General features: G+C 43.6%; 1 protein-coding gene across 2 annotated transcripts in view; it reads left to right on the plus strand.

Annotated features, from left to right (window-relative positions):
• Window positions 1–2,078: 2,078 nt before the first annotated feature.
• LRP12 (LDL receptor related protein 12) overlaps window positions 2,079–22,526 on the plus strand; it is a 123,474-nt gene continuing 103,026 nt past the window's right edge. The window contains exon 1 of one of the 2 annotated variants that reach the window (XM_066265839.1): window positions 2,079–2,544. In XM_066265839.1, coding sequence (XP_066121936.1) covers window positions 2,466–2,544 — 79 coding nt within the window. In that variant the 5' untranslated portion in view covers window positions 2,079–2,465. The remainder of the gene's footprint in view (window positions 2,545–22,526) is intronic. The other variant, XM_066265838.1, reaches the window with a different exon arrangement.

Consider the following 22,526-nt stretch of genomic DNA (forward strand, 5'->3'; position numbering starts at 1 on the left):
ATTTGAAACATAATTTTATTAACCAATGTCACCCCAAAAAATTCAATAAAAAATGTAAAAAAGACAGACACCTTGATTAACAGTTCTCAAAGTTTTATCTGAGAACCCTGCTGAGGGACAGGAGGGTCCCTTTGCCAATTATATATCTGTGTGAGCCTGGATTTTCTTCACATACTTCAACCAAAACAATGTATTACAACAGATTGGATGCAGACCAGATATAAGAATCCAGTTGTCTTCTATTACACCAGACAGTAAGGAGATTTACAAAGATGGAAATGCCACACTTCTAATTTTTTTTTTGACAGTAGAGTTAACTTGTAATATTTTATTTTAAATAAATTTACAAATATTTCAAAATTGTTTTAATTTCTAAATATTAAATGGTAAGACATACAAGTCACATAAACAATGGCTCTTTAGAGTCCTCTGAAATTTTAAGTGTTTTTAAAGAGACCAAGACCAAAAAGTTTGAGAACCTTGTAAGTCCCATAAGACAGGTCTGGGTGGATGAGCAAGTGTAGGGATGGGAGGGGAATGAATGCATCTGGCCAGAGACTGATTAGGGCTCTGTGTGTCTTGTCTTGAGGATATAGTTCCTAGAAATGGTACTAAAATTGGAGAGGGGAAGGTGTAATCCATAGTCTTCCTTCATTTTGTTTGTGGCACGTTCTAAGCACAGCCCTCCTGTTAGCACCACTTCTAGAGAAGAGCTCAAGAAAGAGCAAGTAAGAGTCTAGAATCCTAAAACTAGGAAAGACAGCTGCAGATTCAACGAACACTGAAGCTGCACCTCCTGAGAGTGGAAAATATTTTTGGAGTTCTGGGTTTTTGGGGTGGGGGGTAAGGGAGGTGTTTGGGGCCCTCCCAAATGATACAAAATTTGTTAATTACTAGAGTTTGTACTGTTAATGCATTTTAAAAATCTTTTGGATACCATTTCTGGGAAAAACGTCTTAAAGGGGACAAGTTGGTAGGGGATAGAGGGAAGGCCTAAATGTACCTTCAAAGAAATGTTTTCAAATTAACATTTACCTACTATGCACTAAGCATTGTACTAGAGAATGGTGTGTATAGGGGAAACAATCTTGAAATTAAGTGATAAAAATTGTTTTAAATCATTTACTTGCTACATCGTTTTGGGTAATTTAATCTGAGATACATTTTCTTATCTATAAAATGTGGATAACAGTATTTATCTCAAAGATTGTTAGGGATTAAAGAGATAACCTCTGTCAGTAGGACAGCATAGTGCATCATAGATAGGTCTTCAATGACTAAACGGGAGAGGACGTGTAAAAGCCAATGATAACTCTAGTAAAGGAGATAAGATGCGTAGACAAACACTTGAAAAATACAAGGCGGAAGGCCTGAAGTTGCCAGTGTCACTACAAATGCATTTAGAAAGTGCTACGGAGATCGAACATTTGTTGAGATCCAGGGAATTTGTTTAGGGAGATTGCAAAATGTTAAATGAACCCCCGCACTTCTCCACCTCTAACTAAGGTTGTCTCCAGCCAAGGATCACAGCCCAGTTCCAACACAGCCTCCGCCCCCCTCTGCCCCGCGGGATGTCAAACAGCCCCCCGAGGTTTCCACGCCAGACGGAAGAGCTCTGCGCTCCAGCCTCGCGGGGCCAGCCCCACTCTTTGAGCGTGAGTGCAGCCCGAGATCCCCAGGAGGCGTCCACAGCGACCTGCGGCCGGGGTCCGCCGTACTAACCCGCGCCCAACACCTCGAGCTCCGCGCCTGTGCCGAGCGAAGGCATGTAGGGGCAGGAAAAAGGGACTCCCAAGTTCCCTGCCTCCGACCACACACTCTCCCCTCACACGCAGCCCTCTCAGCCTCCCAACTCGCCCTCACAGCAGCCAAAGGGGCAGCGCCGAGGCCGGGAACTGCGGCGGAGTTCCGCAGCCGGCTGTCGCTCGGGATCCCCGGGGAACCTAGCGCCCGGCGTTCGCGCGCTCGCTCATCGATTGGCACTGTCTTGCTCCTCCAGCTCCAGTCGTCGGGAAGCCAGCCCCGAGACCACTCAAGTCTTACTGAGCGCGGGGCGGGAACCAAGGCAGGCGAGCCAGGGGATAGCCGATCGCACGGATGAGGGCGGCTGCCGGCTCGCGTTCTGTCTGGCGGGTGGCGGCGCCCGCCAGCCTGTGCCACACGAGGCTAGAGTCGCGAGTCCACCGCTCCCTCGCCTCGCGCCCGCGTGCGCTTTGTCGGTCAGCCCCCGGAAGGGCCGCCCAGCGTGGGGCTCTCACGCCGCCCGGGGTGGGAGCGGGAGAGTGGCGGAGAGAGAGAGGGAGCGCGCGCGGGCGGCGGCCCCTCCCCTCCTCCTCCCGCCGCCGCGGAGAGCGCAGGGAGCAGCCGGGGGCTCGGCGGCGGCGGCGGCGGCGTCTGGCCCCAGCTCCTCCTCCTCCTCCTTTTTCTCCTCCTCCATCTCCTCGCTCCCTCCATCTGCCGTGGTTATGGCCCGTTGCTGGAGCACAAAAGAGTCTCCGCGGTGGAGGTCTGCGTTGGTCTTGCTTTTGCTCACCGGAGTGTACGGTAAGTGTCCGCGTCCCGGCGCCCCACTGACTGGACAAAGCTGGGGGCGACCCTGGGCCCCGAGGCCTCCAGGACAGGGGTTCCCCGGGAGGACCGGGAAGAGACCCCTGGTACCCGCGGGACAAAGACCCGGCGAGGGCTAGAGGCAGCGGAGGGGGTGGCCCCGCACGGAGATGCTTCGTCCGCTCGCCGCCATCCAGACCCTCGCGAGGTCGGAGAGGGCTGGGGTGTCCCGGCCCGGGAGAACCCCAGTGGAGCTCGGAGGGGTGGCGGGCGGACTTCCCGAGCTGGGCTGGAGGGCCCCGGCTCCGTGCGCACTCACAGCGGTGTCTGACTGTGAGAAAGAAAGGGAAGTCGCCCCCGCCGCAGCCGGGACGGTCCTGCCAGCCCCCTCCCCTTTCCCGAGGTTGGGAAGTTCTGTCCCCAGTGAAATTCCCACTGCACCCGCCCCCGTCCTCCCCTTTCCCGGGAGAAGGAGCCCGCTGCGTTCTTCCCATATCTGCACCCGGGGGCCGAGGCTCGGTCGATCCCGGGCGTGCAGGATCCTGTTCCTGCCCCCGGAGCACCGCACAAGAGAAGGCCAGAAAATAGTTTCCAGCCCCACCTCAGTTTCTCCCTCTTAGGGCAGACGTGTCTGCGCCGACTCCTAGTTCATTTGTCATTTCATCCATCATGGTCCGCTAACGCTGTCACGGTTGCTTTATTCTAGTTTACGGATTGCGTTATTTATATCACTTTGAGGTTGAAAAAAGTCTGAAAACGATGTGTGAGAACTTAGTTTTATGTTACATTGGGGTCCGAACAAGAGCTAAGGAATTAATTGGGAAGAACCTTTATTGTTTGAGAGACTTGAGTTCCACTACTGACTTCACCGTTCTTAGTTTATCAGTTAAAACATTCTGGTCGGTGTTTCAGAGAACACAGATAACCTTGACTTTTTGGAGTGGTGCTTTGATATCTTCAGAAGGAAATAAGTAGAAGTTACCATTCCATGGTAAATTTTACTTGTAAAAAGTCAAAAGCGATTTGTCACAAGCGTTAATAACACTAATGAAGTTTGGTGGTGAAGTTCGGTTAACATGTAATTCATGAGCAAGTATTAACTCCTTTGAAAGCGTTTATCTATGGAATTAAATGTGATGGTAACTTTTAAAACCCGGGAGCTTACACGTGAAGAATTTAATAAACTTAAATTGAAATGAACTGACAGCCAAGAAATAGGTTTTGTGTGTGTGTGTGTGTGTGTGTGTGTGTGATAGAAAGAGAGAGAGAGAGAGAGAGAGAGAGATTCAGAATATATTGCTGCCTGACCTGATTCATTATTATTTTTGTTTAGTGAGGGGAGAATTTTGGTCCACATTTGATGTGATAATTGCCAGTGTGTGTGTGACCAGAAAACCCAGGGCAGGCATGTGATTGTTGTTTCCAGCTAGTGACTGTGATCCCTACTTGCCTGATGACTGTGGGTTTGGGTCTTACACCAGAGATCAATAAGCTATTAAATTGTTTCTTCTAGCCTGAAGGTGGGTATAGTTCTGTTCTAGGTTTGGTGTAGTGGCCCAGGAGAGAGACAAAAGTGAGAGGGATCTTTAATCTAAGGTGATTAGGATTGTTCAGCTTTATCTTCTCCTATAATCAGACTTGCATTTTAGTGATGTCTTATCCGAATGGATAAATAAACAGGTTCTTTTGCTCTTCTCTCATTAAAGCCTATGTCATCAGTGTTTGAACTAAAAGTCTTTTTGTCTCTAGGAATAAGAGGCTATGAACCCCATAGTTTGCCTTGGTGTATTCTTTTTTACTTGTACACAAAACGACGTTCTGTAGGTGCTTATCAAAGATTCCTGTTTTTGGAATTTGTGTTTAGTGAATAATTGTTAGGAGGCAAAGATTGCAACTTCTTTTCTCAACAGTGTGGGACCAGATTATAAAGCTAGCAAGTGAGTTTGCCAAGAGTCCATGTCTCAAGCCAAAGTATAAGAAGAAACGAGGTAGTGAGCCACGCAGAAAGTTAGACAATGTGAGCAGAGTTGAAAGGGACCCTTTACCCTGCTACTGGTGAAATTCTCTATAAAGCTGCAGTTTTGTCCTCTTCTGTCTCTCCCACCATATGTGGGTTTATACAGAGAAAAAAGCCGTGACAATAGTGTGTGTGTGGGGGGGGGTTGCTTCCATAACAATAGTGAGGTTTGTTTAACTTGAATATGTACTAGCTGTAATGAGTAGTGGATTCATCCTGAGAAATTGTCATCACCACGAGCCTCTTAAAATAAATATTATCTGTAATTTTTGAAACAGTTCCTTATACATTAAAAAGGTGTTTTTTTTTAAAAGTGGCTTCAGAAACAATTAGAAAGCTCTGTTAAAACAACCGTTAAGAGTAACTTTTAACATAGACACAGTGAAGAAAAGTAGGTTGATTTTATATTTCAGTATTTAGGCAGTTCCAGTTAACTCTTCAGAGTGACTCTTTCTAGCTATTTAAACTACAATATTAAATGGCTCCCAATTGTACCTTGAATCTTTGAAACATTTCATATATCTTTTTTAAAAATCTGTGTATTTGGGGGTTCAGTCTCTTAACATGGTCATTTTAATGGACTATGTGACTATTAAATGTGACCATGTTAGTGGATAATGTGACTATTATACTCCCAGTTACTTTTCTGAATACCAAAGCCTTATTGGAAACTCTAAATTGTGATATGGAATACAGTTAATGTTTTCTAGAAGTAGTTGTTCCGGGACCAATAATTATGTTCCAAGAGCTGCTGCTTTGAATGTTCCTGAGAGTTAGTAGAAAGTAAAGGTAGATCTGGACGTTTGAAGGGATAATAACATTGTGAGGGAACTGTGAGCTTTGGTAGGTATTGTTTTTAGGCCATCTGTAAAAGGAGAAGGTGCTTCTTCATAGTTCTCATAGGGATGTCTGGCTTTTGTAAATGTAGGAGGTTTCCAAAACTGTCTCCTAGAAGCTGTTATTTGGTATAGTAATAATTTGGTAATTCTTAAGTTTCATTGCTTTATCCTTTTCCATTTCTGTTTGTCTCCCACATTAGTGTATTCTAACTTTTTATTGTCTTAACTCCCTCCAAAGTACATATTATATTACCCCCAGTATACAGAACAAAGCTTATGAGATAATACTTAGCCTTACTACCTGTCATGCACCCTAACATTTTATATTCTGTTTATCCTTTTCTCACTTGTCCTGTGCTGGTTTCAGCTGATGAAATTATTTTTGGACCCACTAATAGATTATAATCCATAATTGTAATGTGAAAAACACTGCCCTACATGAAGCCTTAACATGTAATTTGAAGTGTTTGTTGTATTTGTGTATCCTTTACAGTAGCCTTGTAGATGGATAGTTTGGGTTGTTTGCTGGCTGCCAGAACACTGGGGCATGAAGACTCTTCCTGGCATGTACTGACTGACCTGTGTTAAAGCCTTCTTTAAATTGGGTTTTAGCTTATTACAGCCAGAAGTCTTTGTTGTACACCGTACTGTTCTAGATGTTGTGTAGCATAAAATATTCTTTTTATGCTTGCATTTTATATCTAATTGGTAAATCTTTTCCCATGAATTTTATAGACCATCTAGTAACATTTTCTTTAATTCCAGTTTAAGGATAGACTAAAATTTCCAATTTTAGAAAGATTGTAGAAATAACTGGAACATAAGAAAAAAGTCTAAACCGGATTCCAATTCTAAAAAGCTAAGCTTGATTACATAAAATATGTTAGATAAAACAGAATTACTTGCTCAACATAAACTCCTTGGGTTTATAAGCTAAATTCTATCCATATCCTCAGGAGAATATGAAGGTATGCAGCACATTCCACACAATTCTAGGTGGTTTTCAGGCAGAAAGTATTAAATAACCACTTTCAGAGGGATAACTATATTTCCGGAGGAGTGTGGAAGAGATTTGAATGATGAATGGTAAATGATTTAGAAGCTCCCTGGAAAGTAAAATTTCTGAAGAAAACATAAAAGTGATGTCAGGCTGAAAAGTGAGCAGTAGGTAAGAAAATGTTTGGAAAGAAAAGACTGGCTTTTGTGGTTGGAAAATGTAAAGCTTATCAAGAGAATAAGGGAACAATGAGACCTTTTTGTGTTTTCGATCTGAGGTGTTTTTGTGGTTGGGTTTTTTTGGTGTTGTTTTTTCTTATACTTATCAATGATATTAGCGGTTAAAGAATAAAAAATAAATGAGATAAACATATTTAATATAAATGTAATTTATATAAATTTAAACAATTAGAAAATGTTTTTATTTCAGAATTTTAGAATGAGTATTAATCCTGTTCTTGCTGCAAGTTTTTATAGGTAAATGAAGATTGTTCTAAACTTAGGAATTGAAGTTGAGTTAATGATCTCCAGTTTCTAAGGTCACCTTTCCCTCCTGTTTCTCCTCTTTTTTTCCTCACCACCCTGTCCCAGTACTATTTTTGGGAGGGGTAAGTAATAAGATGTATAGTAATTATTTCCATTTTTTAAGGTATAGGACTAGATCCTGCAAATACAGATTACTAGTTTATCTGTTCAGATGCATGCCATCAGTCTTTTTAAGTAGATGCCAATGATAGATGTGTGTGTGTGTGTGTGTGTGTGTGTGTGTAGAGATACTTTGTTTCGATACTAAATTAGCTTAAGAAATTCTTACTGTCTAAGCTATAGAAAGAAGAGATGGAACTACCATTTATTAAATTAAATTTGTAACATTAAATTAAGTTCAGATACAGTGCTTGGTCTTTATTTACGCCAGTTCATCTTCATTAGGTCTTGTTTAGCAATCCTGTGTAAGGTATTTATTTCTTTTTTTATAGAAAATTGTAGCTCAGAGAATCTGTGACTTAGCTAAGACCAAGCTAGAAGTAGAAGGACCGAAATTGTAACCTGATCCTGTCTGTCCCTTCACTATGTAAGGCACAACAACCTGATGGACATAGTTTCTGCCCTCAAAGGGCGTACAGTCTCGTGAATAAGTTATAATAAGCTCTTTTAACAGAAACAAGGGGCAGAAATAACGAATAACATACACAGGGTAGAGGAAGGCTTATTTGTGGAGGAGACATTTGTAAGACTTAAAGGATAGCTAACCATGTTATGTTTGGGATAAGAGAGCCTTGCACATGGGAACAACACAGAAAAGACCTACAATTATTAAAAAGTTGATGCATATGAGCTGGCGTGTTGCAGGTAAATGAGTAAAATTGTAGCTGGACCATTCTCCAGCTACAAGAGAGTGACAGGTAAACCTGGAATCTAAGCAAGACCTTGGATCTTGGAAAACTATGGTAAAGGTACAGGTTCAAGTTTAATTATTAAAGAAATGTAAGAGACATAATGTGACTTATGTTTTGAAAACAATCACTTTCACCACTGTGTAGAGGATTGTTGTGAAGTGGGCAAGAACAGAGATGGCATGATTAGGTTTTGGCTGTAATCCACCTGAGAGACACAGGAGCTTGGACCAAAGTAGTAACAGTGGAGACAGAAGAGTATGAATTGAGCTTTTCATGGAGAAGAAAGTGGTACTTTCTCTTGTCACAAGACGGAAGGAGAAAGATATTGGTGCAAGTGCACTTAGGTCTGCAGGTTTTGGGAGTGGGAAGATGGAGATTTTTCTAAGAAATATGACATGAGATCATCAGGTTAGAGTGAAGAGGAGGGATGAGAGATTGAGGATGTTTAGGTTTCTACAATTCAGTAGAATAGCTCAGACCCTTAGTTAAGTTGCTATTATTTAATCTAGCAAGTAGAAGCCTAACGCTCAATGCAAGAAGGGACACTGGTGAGTAGTTGTATTAACTAACACACAGAACAAGAAGGGTGAGGATTTGAGTTATAAGGGAAGAGACTTGAGCTTTCTATGGAGAACCCAGTTCTAAGGACTATCATTTTTGTCAGTGAAATAACTACAGAATACAACTTTCAGACAGGAAACAAAGGGTGGGAAAAAAGATAGGTTTTTAAGGACTTTTTGCCCAAGTTAAATGGTTTGTACTAAGTGATCTATTAAAGATTGCTTTATGTCTTAGAAGAGTCAAGAATGCATTGGTAGATTAGAGAATTTCAGGAATTTGGGGGAAATAAAGTGACCTTTTCCCTTTTCCCTTTTCCCTCTGGATTATATAGTTTATTCACAGAAGATAGAACTTTAGAAGGTCCTGAAACTTTAAAATAAATGAAGCGGACAGAACAATTTTCTAGTTTTCTCTTAAGTTTTTGATAATTCACTGCCTTGGTGTTTGGTGAAGAAGTAACATGGTTTTACATTCATTTTCTTACCATTGAATGAGAATAACTTGATACCTATCTTTAATTCTCTTACATTTTAGTTTTCAGAGAAATGGGAAATGTGCTAATCTTTTCATATTGAGATTATGGAACATAGTACGATGTTTAGTAGTTGGAATTTACCTTTCAAATATAAGTAAGAGAGTAAGTAAACTTTTTCCTATCTGACTTATTTTCATTGATTGTTAAAGTATCTTTTACTTTGTTTTTTGTTTTGTTTTGTTTTTTTTACAGAGACAGAGAGAGAGTCAGAGTGAGGGAAAGACAGGGACGGAGAGACGAGAAGCATCAGTCATTAGTTTTTCGTTGTGCATTGCGACACCTTAGTTGTTCATTGATTGCTTTCTCATATGTGTCTTGACTGTGGGCCTTCAGCAGACCGAGTAACCCCTTGCTTGAGCCAGCGACCTTGGGTCTAAGCTGGTGAAAATTTTTGTTCAAACCAGATGAGCCCACGCTCAAGCTGGTGACCTCGGGGTCTCGAACCTGGGTCCTCCACATCCCAGTCCAACAGCTCTATCCACTGCGCCACTGCCTGGTCAGGCTCTTTTAGTTTTTCAGTTAGTAAATTGGTGAAAAGCTGAATCTTAGTATCTGGTGTATTCTGAAATAGAATTCAGTTTCTTGAAATTATAATTGCCTGTTCTAGTGACACTAAACCTTTTAGGAAGAGTAGGAATGCAAAACTCCTTTACAAAACAATGTCTTGCTTAAATACTTAAATAACTGTGGACCCTGAGAAAGAAGATATCTACTAAAAAGAGTTCCTCATGGCTAACTGGGCTTAAATTTAAAAAACAAACAAAACCAGTGCCTAGCAGCCATTTCTGCAGAAGGGCCTCTCATGCAATGCATTTGGACCAATCAAACTGTGAAGATTTGGAGTCCTCATTTGCATGAGGACAGACCAGTTGGAGACCAGTTGGGGACCAGGGGCGAGGACTCTGTCCATAGAAGTCAACTCCCCTCTAGATCTGAGAGCACACTTTCCCATTCCACTGAAGACTGATGTCTCCCTGGAGTAGTGTGGAGCAGACCAGCTGGGAGCCGAACAGAGGAGTGAGGAGCAGAGCAGAGCTGTCTACTCAGAGAGGGGCCTGGCCCCAGGCCTCTCTCACAGCCCAGCTGTATCACAGTTGAGCTATTTTGCACTAAATAGTTTCCTTCTTCACCACACCCCAAATTAGGGATTTCGGTTAGCATTGAATTGGTGCCAGTGACCATCAGTTGACATAATTCTGTGAGGTAGGTATTATTAGAAACTGAAGCTTTATTGAGAATAGTGGTTTTGTCTAAGGTTCACATCTCCCTCATGCTGTTTATTTTTTGTAGAGATCCATTATTTTTTGTCTATATTATTGTTACAGCCCCCACCTACTCTTGATTCTAGTCTTGTCCTCATTCAATCATATCACATATAGCAGCAGCCAGAGTGACTTTTCTCAAGTACAGATATGATTATGTAATTTTCTTGCTTAAAACTCAACAATAGTTCCCTATTCTTAAAATACAAGCATAACTCAATAGGCCCTTCAGGATCTGCCTATTTTTTACCTTTCTTGTCTCATGTCACTCTTCACCCACTAGTCCCCTCCCCATCATTACCATATTGAACTCATTTCTCTTGTCTCCTGGCCTTCACATACATCATTCTCTGCCTGGCTTTATCTTCCTTCCTCCACCACTTTCTTAACTGGGCTAATTCCTGCCTGTTTTCCTTTTCTCGAGTTGTTTCCTCCTTTGGGAAGTCTTTCCCGGTTCCATTAAATGAGGTGCCCTTCTCATAAGCATCTCAGACTGTTCTGTGCAGCATTGGCATTGGCCTGTTTTACTTTGCTCTTTCCCCCTGGAGTAGTGCTGTCCAACAGATATATACAGTATCTCTCTCTCCTTTTCCACAGTTTCGCTTCTGCAATTTTAGTTACTGGTGGTTAGCTGTGGTTTGAGAATGTTAAGTAACATATTCCAGAAATAAACAATTCATAAGTTTTCATTTGTGCACCAGTCTAAGTATCATAAGGAACTCTTGTGCTGTCCCACTTCATCCTGCCCAAGTCATGAATCATCCCTTAGTCCAGCGTATCGACAGTGTGTGCTACTCGCCCAGTAGACAGTGAGTAGCCATGTTGGTTATCAGAGTGACTGTTGCAGTATCACTGTGCTTCTGTTCAAGTAACCCTTATTTTATTTAGCAATGGCCCCAAGCATAAGAGTAGCGATGCCAGCAATTCGGCTGTGCCAGCGAGAAGCCCTGAAGTTCTTCCTTTAAATGAAAAGATATGCAGTATGTATAAGGGTTTGGTACTATCCACTATTTCAGGGATTCACTGGGGGTGTTGGAAAAAATACTAAAATGTGAGCCTCAAGTGTTGTTATATATATAATTTTTTTGGTATTAACGTAAATAATATACTTAACGCAGTATATCTAAAATATCATTTTGACATAATCAATAGAAAATAAATTTTCATACCAGGTCTTCAAAATTCAGTGTCAGTTTTATACTTATAGCTCATCTTAATTAGAGTAACCACATATCAAATGCTTATTAGCCATTTTGGAAAACAGTGTCTTTTAAAGCTGAATATAAATATGCCCTGTGATCTAGCAGTTCTACTCCTAGGTATAAACAGAAGTGGGAACATAATGTGCACCAAAAGACATGTATGAGAATAGTCATAGCATCCTTATTTGTTATAGTTCCAGACTAGAAACAGCCCATATGTCCATCAATGATAGAATGGATGAATCAATTATAGTATAATAGCTTGAGGGAAAACTAAACAGCAGTAGTTCTCAAATATTTGGGTCTCGACACTCCACAATTATTGAGAAATCCAAAGAATGCTTTTTTATATATGGGAGATGTACATGTTCTTAAATAAAAGAAATTAAAATTGAGGAATTGTTAAAATATTTAACTCATTTAAAATGACATAAGAAACCCATTACCTGTGACATTAAATAAAATTATGTAAAATGACAAATGACTATAAATTTTTCAAAACAAAAAATAATTTAGTGAGAGGAATGATACTGCTATCCATTTTTTGTAGATTACTGTAATGTCTAGCTTAATAGAAGACAGCTGATTTCTCATCCCTGCTTCTGCAGTCAGTCTGCTGTGACATATTTTGGTTGAAGTATACTAAGAAAATCTGACTTCACATAGATATGTCATTGTAAAGGGGAAAGTATTTTAATAGCCTTTTCAGATATATGAATATTCTTTGATGCTTTACCAGAACTTGACAAGTAGTACTTTTTTAAAGTTAAGTTACAAGGTGGAATCTGAAACTGTATCATGAACTTTCTGTATTCTGTTATACTCTGAAAGGGTCTTGGGGATTCCCAGGAGTTCACTAACCACATTTTGAGAATAACTTGCTACACAGTACTGGGAAAAAAACAAACTACTGGTATAGAGAGTATAGGTGAATTTCACGTGTTGATCAACTGAAGTCAGATTGTATACTGTGTATACAATCTTAAGAATATTGGGGGCGAGGGGTTTATTGATTAACCATGGTACCAGGGTAACTTTTGATCTGCTGTTGAGACTGTATTTCTTGACCTAATTGATGATTTACACCGAATACAGGTGTTTTTTTTTTCGGTTGTAACGTGTGAAATTGTAAACTTTCAATTTGTACATTTTTTTGTATGTATATTTCAATTAAAAGCTAGATAATAAAATTTTTTTAAAGAGCACTGTTCAATAATAGTGTCCTTAGAAGGTTTTTTTGATAATTTAGATTCTCTCTAGTGTTTTTTTTGTCTTTTGAGTTTTTCTTTGTATTTGATAATTAACATTTTAAAAACATTGTACTTTGAAAGATTTCAGACATATTCAAAAATAGGAAAATTAGTATAATTAACCTAATAAACACTGTAAGGTATTTTCCCTGCTGAGGAAGAAAGAAGGGCATAGCCACGAAGTGTGGGATAGCAAAAGCTTTATTTAGTAGAGCGCTTCCTGGACGAGGTTCTCTGGTCCGCAAGACGGGCCAGAGAAGTCGCATGGATTCTTCCGCTGGGGGTAATTTATAGGGTCGGTATGGTGATGGCGAGTTGATATGATGTGGCGAAATTTCATTGGCTGACAGACAGTCGTTCTTTTTCAAAGGGCTTCTGGGAAGTTTTTTTTTTGGTGTGCATGGGTGTCAGCGGTTCCAGCCAAAGTTCCCAGGCCTGGTTCCTCACGTGACCTTCCCCTATTGCCAACCGACTTTACATTCCGACTTTTTATGTTAGGGGCACTGCTATTCGCCTGGCTACTTCCTGCTGGTTAGGGGCGTCGTGGGGAAGGGAGATCTGAAGGGGTGGCTCTGAGGGGAGTTGCGTATATGGGTGAAGGAGCATCTGGTTGATAGTGACTCGAGAAACTTCGGGGATGCAGTCCTTTAAGGATTTAAAGAAAGACGAGTAAATATGAGTAATATGCTGATAATTAGAAGAGGACCTAGGATACAAGCAGCCCAGGTGAGGATGGGTGGCTGCCACCAGGAGTTAAGCGGGTTGTAGGAGGAGAGGTCCTTGTGCAGATTCTCTTGTAGACAGTTGAGGACCCCGATGCTTTCTTCCATTGGGACAGTCTCATTGAACAGCATTGCTTCTTGCTTTAACTCACTCTGGATGCAAGTTTCTGGTGGGAGGGACAGGAGCAACAGGAGGGTCTGCAGGGCCCAACCTTTTGGTGAGCTGGAGACGGGTAGGACCCAGTGGTTCCAACTGCTAGCAGTCCTGCATGGGGGCAACCTTGAGGTGAGAGACATGATACCAAGGTGTTTGCCCTAGGAGCTTGGCTGCAGTAAGAGTAGTCAATATTACCGTATGGGGTCCTGTCCACCCGGGCTGTAGGGAGCCGGGCTGGAGCTGCCTCAGAAGAACCCTGTCTCTTGGCTGGAGAAGGACCATTGGGTGTGCTACATCTGGACCCCATATAGGAGGAAGGGTCCGGTCCGCGTGTTCCCTGAGAAGATGGCGGAGTAAAGACAGAAAGGGGAGATATGTGGCAAGAGGAGGGGGTTGACAGGTAAGTTGTGATTGATTAGGAATGGTCTACCATAAACCAGCTCCAAGGGGCTGAGTCCAGTGGGGTTTCATGGGGTTGCTCTGATTCTGGTGAGTGCCAGGGGGAGGAGGTTCAGCCAGGAGAGTCTGGTCTTGATGGAAAGTTTGGTTAGCTGACCCTTCAGGATGCCATGGGCCCTTTCCACCTTACCTGACGATTGAGGGTGATAGGGTGTGTGGAATCTCCAGGTAATGTTGAGAGAGGTGGCAACCTGCTGGACTATTTGGGCAGTGAAGGCCGGGCCGTTGTCTGACTGGATGGTAGTCGGCAGTCCAAATTGCGAGATGATACATTCAGCGAGAATGGAGGCAACGGTGTCTGCCACATCTTGAGAGGTGGGAAAGGCTTCTATCCACCCTAAAAAGGTACCAACAGAAGTTAAGAGATAACGGAGTTTTTTGTGAGGGGGCATGTGAGTGAAGTCAATTTGCCAATCCTGGCCTGGCACGTGCCCCCTCAGTTGATGAGTAGGGAAACGGGGGAGGAGTCCCCCTTGTGTAGAGGCTTTGTAGCAGATAGTGCATGCTGCGTGTACCTTTTCAGTAGTCTGCTGGAGGCCTGGGAAGAAAAACAGTGGTTGCAAGAACCGATAGAGAGCTTTTGGCCCTATGTTAAGGAACAGTGGACATCAGAAAGGAGAGTTTCAGCCTGTCCTTTTGGTAAGGCAATTCTATCTCCGAGAAATATCCATCCCTGGTTGCATATGTCCCCACCCTTTCTCCTGTTCTTCCTCAGGAGTGTAAGAAAGTTTCAAGGAGGTGGAGAGAAACAAGAGAAGAGTCGGGGAGGCTTCCAGGGTGAGGTTTCGAGCCGCCGCCGCATCAGGGCCAAGCACTTCCCAAGGCCACCGGGTCCTAAGAGATTTGATGGCTTGTAAAATGTACCACAGCCACCTCAGCGGATAGCTGGAATGCCTGCAAAAGTTTAGAAATGAGGGTAGCATTGATTATAGGGAGCCCTTGGTAGTGAGGAAGCCCCTTTCCTTCCAGAGGGCAGGGTGGCTGTGGGTGATAAGAAAAGCATATTTAGAGTCAGTATATATAGTTACGCATTTTCCCTGGGCCAGTGTGAGTGCCCGCGTGAGGGCAATCAGCTCTGCCTTCTGGGAGGTGGTGACCACCGCATAGGCCGCCCATCGTCGTCCATCGGGTCCCTGTACAGAGCCCCCATCTACAAAGAGTATTAGATCTGGATCTTTTAAAGGAGAATCTGATAATCCATCTCAGGGTCTGTTGAGGAAATCTATTAGCTCTGTACAAGAGAGGGTGGGTTCCGGAAGTGTCGTTGGAGCTGGCAGTAGAGTGGCTGGGTTGAGTAGGGGAGAGGGTAAAAGAGTGACTGAAGGGTTTTCGATGAACACGAGGTGTTCTTGTAGGCGGGAAGGACCCAATAGAGAAAGAGCTTTGTGCAAAAGGAGGTCCGTGAGTCTGTGGGAGGAGAAGACAGTGATGGGTTGGGAAAGGGTGAGTTTAGTAGCCTCCTTGGTGAGTTCAGCTGCCAGCCTTTGAAGTTGGTGTCTAATTGTTTAGAGCAGTATGCCACGGGGCAGTATGTAGGCCCCACAGATTGAGTTAACACGCCAATAGCATTACTGTGCTTTTTCATCAGTGAAAAGGTGGAAGGGGGTTCTGAGGTCAGATAAAGTGAGAGGGGAAGAGGAGATGAGGGCATCTCGAAGGGTAGGGAAAGCTCTTTTAATGGCGTTGGGGGATGTGAGAGGTCCCATGGGAGTCTCTTTTGCAGCCTCACAAAGGGGTTTAGCCAAAAGAGCAAAATTGGGAATCCAGTGTCTAAAGAAGCCCATCAGACCAAGGAAAGAAATAATCTGATCAGCGGTGGTAGGTGGTTGGAGACTGCGGAGGGTCTGAGTTCGACCTAGGGTGAGACCTCGGGTAGTGGGGGTTAAGGCGATGGCTAGATAGACTGAGAGTGAAGTTGAGCCTTAGTAGAGGAGACACGATACCCCTTCACTGCGAGGAAGTTAAGAAGGGGGGTGGTGTGTCTCCTTGAGGCAGACAAGGGGGGGGCTGCAGAGAGTAGGTCATCTACATATTGCAAGAGAGCACTAGTTTCGAAATTGCATGTAGCTAAATCCCGAGCTAGTGCATGTCCAAACAAGTGTGGGCTGTCCCTGGACTCCTGGGGTAGGACAGTCCCCGTAAGCTGCTGGGCTGCGTTAGTGTCTGGAGCAGTCCAAGTAAAGGCAAACAGAAAGTAAGAGTCAGGGTGTAGAGGAATGGTAAAGAAGGCATCCTTGAGATCTAGGACCGTGAAGTGAGTGGTGTCTGAGGGAATGTGTGACAGTAATGTGAGGGATTAGGGATTACTGGATGGAGGGGAACTACGCCTTGTTGATTAGGCATAAATTTTATACAAGGTGATAAGCCCCTGAAGGTTTTCGAATTGGAAGGATGGGGGTATTGCAGGGAGAGTCCGTGGGGATGAGTAAGCCTTGGTTCAAGAGGCGGGTAATTATTAGTTTAAGGCCCTGGCAGTGACTTGCTGAAATAGGGAATTGGGGTCTAGATGGGAATTGGGAGGGAGTCTTCAAGCGGGTGTGTACAGGTGGGTGGTGGGTCGCTACCACAGGGGTAGAAGTGTCCCAGACTTGAGGGTTGGCAATATCTGGTGGAATAAGGGGTGTTATTGGGTTAGTGTTGGGCAGATAAAATATATTATGCTCACTTTGTTAAAGATGACGCTGCCCACGAGGAGGCCATCGCCCAGGTGATATTAATGTTTGTTGGGGGTAAGCTAAAGGCAGGCAGAATCCTTGTAGCCTGGGGCTTGGTTTTGGGATTAAGCCTTTCCCACCCTTTTTGATGTGGGGTGGTACAATCCCATCATGCCCCTGATAAGTGACTTTGTATTAGAGACTTTCCTATTGTGTGTATTGGATTAAAGGTTTGGATTTCTACACTATAAAATAGGGGCAGAATAGGAGCTTGCTCTCTTGGTTCCTGAGATTAATATTACAGGAGAGAGCAGAGCAGAGAGCAGAGAAAGGCCACGTGGAGTAGGCCAGGAGAAGCAGCCAAGATGGCAGAGTGTTGAGTGAGAGGCCAGTTTGTGCAGTTTGACGCTGGAGAAGGAAGGAGATGGGGAACAGAGGTGAATAAGTCTGGTGAGCTAGAAACCTTTGATTCTAGAAAACTCGGATAAGTCAGTAGCTTTGTGAGCACTGAATGTGAGTGGGTTTTGGAGCCCAGTGTGTGTTTTTACTTGACCGCCGGGTGCAAGCTAGAATTAAAAGATGATGGCCCACCAGTTATTGGCTCCTTTGTTTCTTTACCGACTGTCCGAATCCAATGCGAACCTGCATGGGCCGGGCTGCTTTGATAGTGGCAGCCCTGACCACTGGCTTTACAGTTAGGATGATCTGTGGTAGTGGGAAAGCCTTCAGTCAGGAGTGGTAGGAGTAGGTGGGAAGATACTGTCAGCTGGATAGTGACTCCGAGACTTTGTAGAATGTCCCGACGCAGAAGGGGTACAGGCCATGATGGCATAACTAAGAATTAGTGCGAAAAGGGGATTCTGTCCAAACTGCATGTCATGGGTGGCCTGCAAAGGGGAAAAGAAAGGATCCCATCCACTCCTATAACTGAGACCTGTGAGGGAACTAGAGGTCCAGAGTGTGATGGCAAAACAGAGAAGGTAGCCCCTGTGTCCACAAGAAATGAGATGGACTTACCCACTACCTGCAGCATTACCCTGGGCTCGGCGAGGGTGATGGGGTTCTCCGAGTCCAGGCCTCGTCAGTCGTCCATGGGGCCTAGGAGTTCGAGCAGTGGGCCTGCCTGGCTGGCTTGGCCTCCCATTTGGGTGGCTTGTCCTCCACATAGAGGCGCTGAGGAAGAGCCTGTTTCTCAAAGGGGGCAATCGCTCCACCAGTGACCGGTCTGCTTGCAGTCAGGGCAGGGCTTAGTGGGTGGCCTCGGGCAGGGGCACTGCTGGGACCAGTGGCCCTCCTTGCCTGATTTAAAGCAAGCTCCTGGTGGGGTTCCTCTTTGCAGCCTGGACTTGGGTTGGCACCTCCTAGGCCTTGCCCCTGTTGCTCTGCTGGCCTCAGGGCTGCCACAAGAGTCTGGGTTTGGAGTGTCTCCTTCTGCTGCATGCGGGCCTGGTGAACAGCCTCGGTCTTTTCCTCCCAACCATTAAAAACCGTAAATGCCATGTTCATCAGGTCTTGGATAGGGGTCTGGGGGCCCTCCTCCGCCTTTTTAAGTTTCTTACAAATGTCTGGGGCTGATTGGGAAATAAAGTGAGTAAATACAGTGGCCCTGGCATTGGAAGTAGGGTCTAAACGAGTATAGAGGACCATAGCATCAGTGAGGCGATTTAAGAAGAGAGCCGGATTTTCCTCAGGTCCTTGAGTAATTTTCCTTAATTTGTCATAGTTAACTACCTTTTGTGCTGCATCCTGCATGCCAGCTACAAGACATTCAATGATTTGGTCTCATCGTCTCCTACCTATTTGTCCCGTTTGATAATCCCAGTTGGGGTCCGTGTCAGGGACCGCCTCTGGGCCCATTGGCATTTGAGGGTTTGAGGCATGGACTTTATCTGCATGAGCTTGTGCTGCTGTCCGGATCCGGTCCCGTTCGTCTGGGTAAGTGTAGAAGACATAATAACATAGAGATCATGCCAAGTGAGGTCATATGCCTGAGTGAGATATTGAAATTCCTTGGTATAGTTGGTAGGGTTAGAAGAGTAGGAGCCTAAACTCTTTTCAGTTGCAGACAGATCAGAGAGGGAAAAAGAAACATGAACCCTTACAACTCCTTTCATTCCAGCCACCTCGCGGAGAGGGCATAAGAGGTTGGCTCCCTCTTGTGGCCCGGAGCGGGATCTGATGTGAGCGCTGACTGGGGAGAAGAGAGAGAGAGACTAGTATTTGCAGGCGGATGAGAAACAGGATCCAGCATAGAGAGGGGAGGAATCCAATAGGACGGAGGGAGTCTTGCAGGAGAAGAAGAGAGTTCCTCAGGGGAGTCAGCAAAGGAGGAAAGATCTGGAGTGGAGGGTTTAGCTGAGGTTTCTCTGGCCAAAAGGACCTGTACTGTAGAGCAGGCGGCACAGAGATTAGGACGAGAGTGCAAATGCCAGAAGCCCTGAATGTAAGGGATCTCCGATCATTTCCCAGTTTCTTGGCAATATGTCCGTATAAGGGTGTTAAAATTGAAAGTCCCTTCAGAAGGCCACCTGGTCTGGTTATCCAGTGGGTATTGGGGCCAGGCCACATTGCAGAAGATTAGTTTCATTTTTTAGGGAAGGATCAGTGTTTGAGAGATTCCGGATAAGGCACCCCAGGGGTGTTTTAGAGTCAGGTTTGGATTCCTATGTCCTGATGGCCACTCTCAGCGCTTGGAGTAGTCAGAGATGAGAATTGGTGTCCTGCAACTGAAGCTCTAGCCACCGGATGGTTAGGTAGAGTGGGTGTGTCCAGGACGTCTCCACAGGCACACACGCACTCGGAATGGATAAGAGGTCCCTGATGCAGCTGCGATTAGGGACAGGGAGTCTTGGCGGAAAGAACTGAGGGGAGGTTGGAGGCAGGGGACTTACTGCACTGTGTGCTGAAGTGGGTAGAAAGTCAGAGGTCCTGGTTCTTTCTCGGAAGAGAAGGGGAGAGGAGCGGTCCCTTGCGGACTTCAAACTCCTCCCCCAAGAAGAAATAAGGGCGTAGCCACGAAGTGTGGATTAGCAAAAGCTTTATTTAGTAGAGTGCATCCCGGACGAGGTTCTCTGGTTCACAAGACAGGCCAGAGAAGTCGCATGGATTCTTCCACTGGGGGTAATTTATAGGGTCAGTAGGGTGATGGCGAGTTGATATGACGTGGCGAAATTTCATTGGCTGACAGGCGGTTCTTTTTCAAAGGGCTCTGGGCCGTTTCTTTTTGGCCGGCATGGGTGTGGGCGGTTCCAGCCACAGTTCCTGGGCCTGGTTCCTCACCTGACCTTCCCCCATTGCCAACCAGCCTCACATACACTATATCCAGCTCCAAATAATATGGCCAGCCTTGTTTTATCTAGACTGCCATCCCCTTCCTAATTACAAATGATTTTGAAGCAAATCCCAGACATCTAATATATCTATGTTTCGGTATGTATCTCTAAAATGTGAGGGCTTAAAAAAAAACTTAGGCCCAATACCATTATTACACTTAAATTAACAATTCCTAATTATCGTCAAATATCCAGCCATGTACATATTGGCCTGGTTGTCATAAAAACATGAATTTTTATAAACTGTTTATGCCTGATGTGTGGTGGCACAGTGGATAGAACATCGACCTGGAATGCTGAAGTCGCCAGTTCGAAGCCCTGGGCTGGCCTGGTCAAGTCCCCTTATTGGAGTTGATACTTCCTGCTCCTCCCCCCTTCTCTCTTTCTCTGTCTCTCCCTCCTCTCTAACATGAATAAATAAAATCTTTTTAAAAATTAAAAAAGAAAAGAAACTGGATTAAGATCCAAATAAAGCCCATACTCTGCAATTGTTGCTATCTCTTAAGTCTCAGTTTAATGATTTCTTACCCCTTTTCTTTTTAAAGAATGTTAAGTGATATTTACTATAGCTTTATGATGTTATTAATCAGATCAGATATATTCCTTAAATTCCTATATTAATAGTTTTTTGAGAATAGGTATTTAAATTTGTCACATAAGGTTTTTAGTTTCCAAGATAGTCATAGATGTTCATGAGGGCCAGAGTTAATGTAAGTGAAAGATGCCTAGCATAACGTCACACAGTACTGGTTGAAAAATGAATTCATTTACCCATGAGCGGAATGAATTGCAGTCATGTAATTGTATGTAATGAACTACTTTTTGCATTTATGGAATAGGCAATAACAAGTTGATAATGATTTATTATATTTTAATCTTCTGGGGTACATTTGCTAATTATTTTTTAGACTTGGTGCTCATATTTACAGGACCAGACAGTCTGTAGTCAGTCCTCGCTTTATTCTTCCCTCGACTCCTTTTCTTTTCCTCTTCTGTAAGCTAACCTCTCCTCTCCTGCCTGATTTTTGTGTCTGTTAATCCATTCCTGTAGATACACTTGTAATCTTTGTTGTTGATTTCAGTGGTTACGAACAGTGTAAAAGATTTTAGTGTTCCAGTTGTGATTATTTTGCCTTTTAAGATTAGGAAAGGAGAGGAAAGTATTTATAAACTGTGTAGGTACTCATCAAAGGAAAGCAAAAATTAATAACTTTGTTCTGACGGGAGAAATGTTTGTATTTATAGTGGTTAAACTTGGTTTCACTAAGGAAGATAATAAAGATGAGCCTATAAAAAGGAGATCCTTTCTTATGAATGGGCCTTAGGACCACGCTAGCCAATAAGATAACTTAGTGGAGATGGACTGGTCCCATGACAAGTGGAATCTGAAGGAATGGTCTGGGGTGGAGGCGGGCGGCGTAACATGGAAATGCTAAGTGAGCACAGAGCTCAAGTCAAATGGTAGAACTGTTGTATTCTATTAATTGGATATTTCTAGTCTGCTGGGAATGATATTTTAAGACCAAATTTATTTAATGAAAAGGTAGTAGTGCCTGACCAGGTGGTTGTGCAGTAGATAAAACATTGGACTGGCACGCGGAGGACCCAGGTTTGAAACCCTGAGGTCGCCAGCTTGAGCGGGGCTCATCTGGTTTGAACAAGGGTCACCAGCTTGAGCCCAAGGTTGCTTGCTGGCTAAAGCAAGGGTTCACTCGGTTTGCTGTAGCCCCCCTCCCCCTCAAAGCACATGTGATAAAGCAATCAGTGAACAACTAAAGTGCCTCAATGAAGAATTGATGCTTCTCATCTCTCTTCCTCTCTGTCCCTATCTGTCCCTCTCTCTGTCACACACACACACACACACACACACACACACACACATGCAAATAAAAGATAGTAGCCACAGAGTTAACCAAATATGCCCCAGTATTATCCTAAAGCATGATCTAGTGGTGTCAGTAACACCACTAACTTGTACTGAAGAGTATTCACCCTCCTACAAAGGGAGGGAGATTAAGGGGAAATCTATTAGCACTACTGGAGTGGAATCACTACCCAGAGTTTAGATTATGATATAAATGAGTAAGGCTAAAATACAGTTCTTTTAAAAATTACTTAAATAATCTTTAAATACATTGTGTATGTTTTGGATATTCAGTGCTGAATAGTTTACTTTCATAATGTACAACACATCCAGTTTTCTCTCTAGCATTGGTACAGAAATTTCTTTGAGTATCAGATAAAATGGTTGTATTTAGGGGCCATATGAAAAATATGAGCGAGAATTACATAAATTAAATCTGAATGGTATTCAACTTCTCCATGTTACCTTTTTCAGTGCATTACAATAAGGGACCGTTTTGATTTATGTATATGGGTGTGTTAGAGAGAATTCAAATTAGGGTGCATGATTTATCTCTGCTTTTTATTTATTTTGTCTATTATTGATTTATCTTTTATTCCCTGACCTTAGTAGGGGGCTAGCTATTATACACTATCATTAAAAGTAACAGAAATTATGTTTCCTAAAGGTTTGTTAGACTTGTACCCTAACACTACAAGGGCATGGTCCTTTTGGGGAATAACTATCTTTTCA

Source organism: Saccopteryx bilineata, chromosome 3 (genome assembly GCF_036850765.1).
Source record: "Saccopteryx bilineata isolate mSacBil1 chromosome 3, mSacBil1_pri_phased_curated, whole genome shotgun sequence".
NCBI classification, from domain to species: Eukaryota; Metazoa; Chordata; class Mammalia; order Chiroptera; family Emballonuridae; genus Saccopteryx; species Saccopteryx bilineata.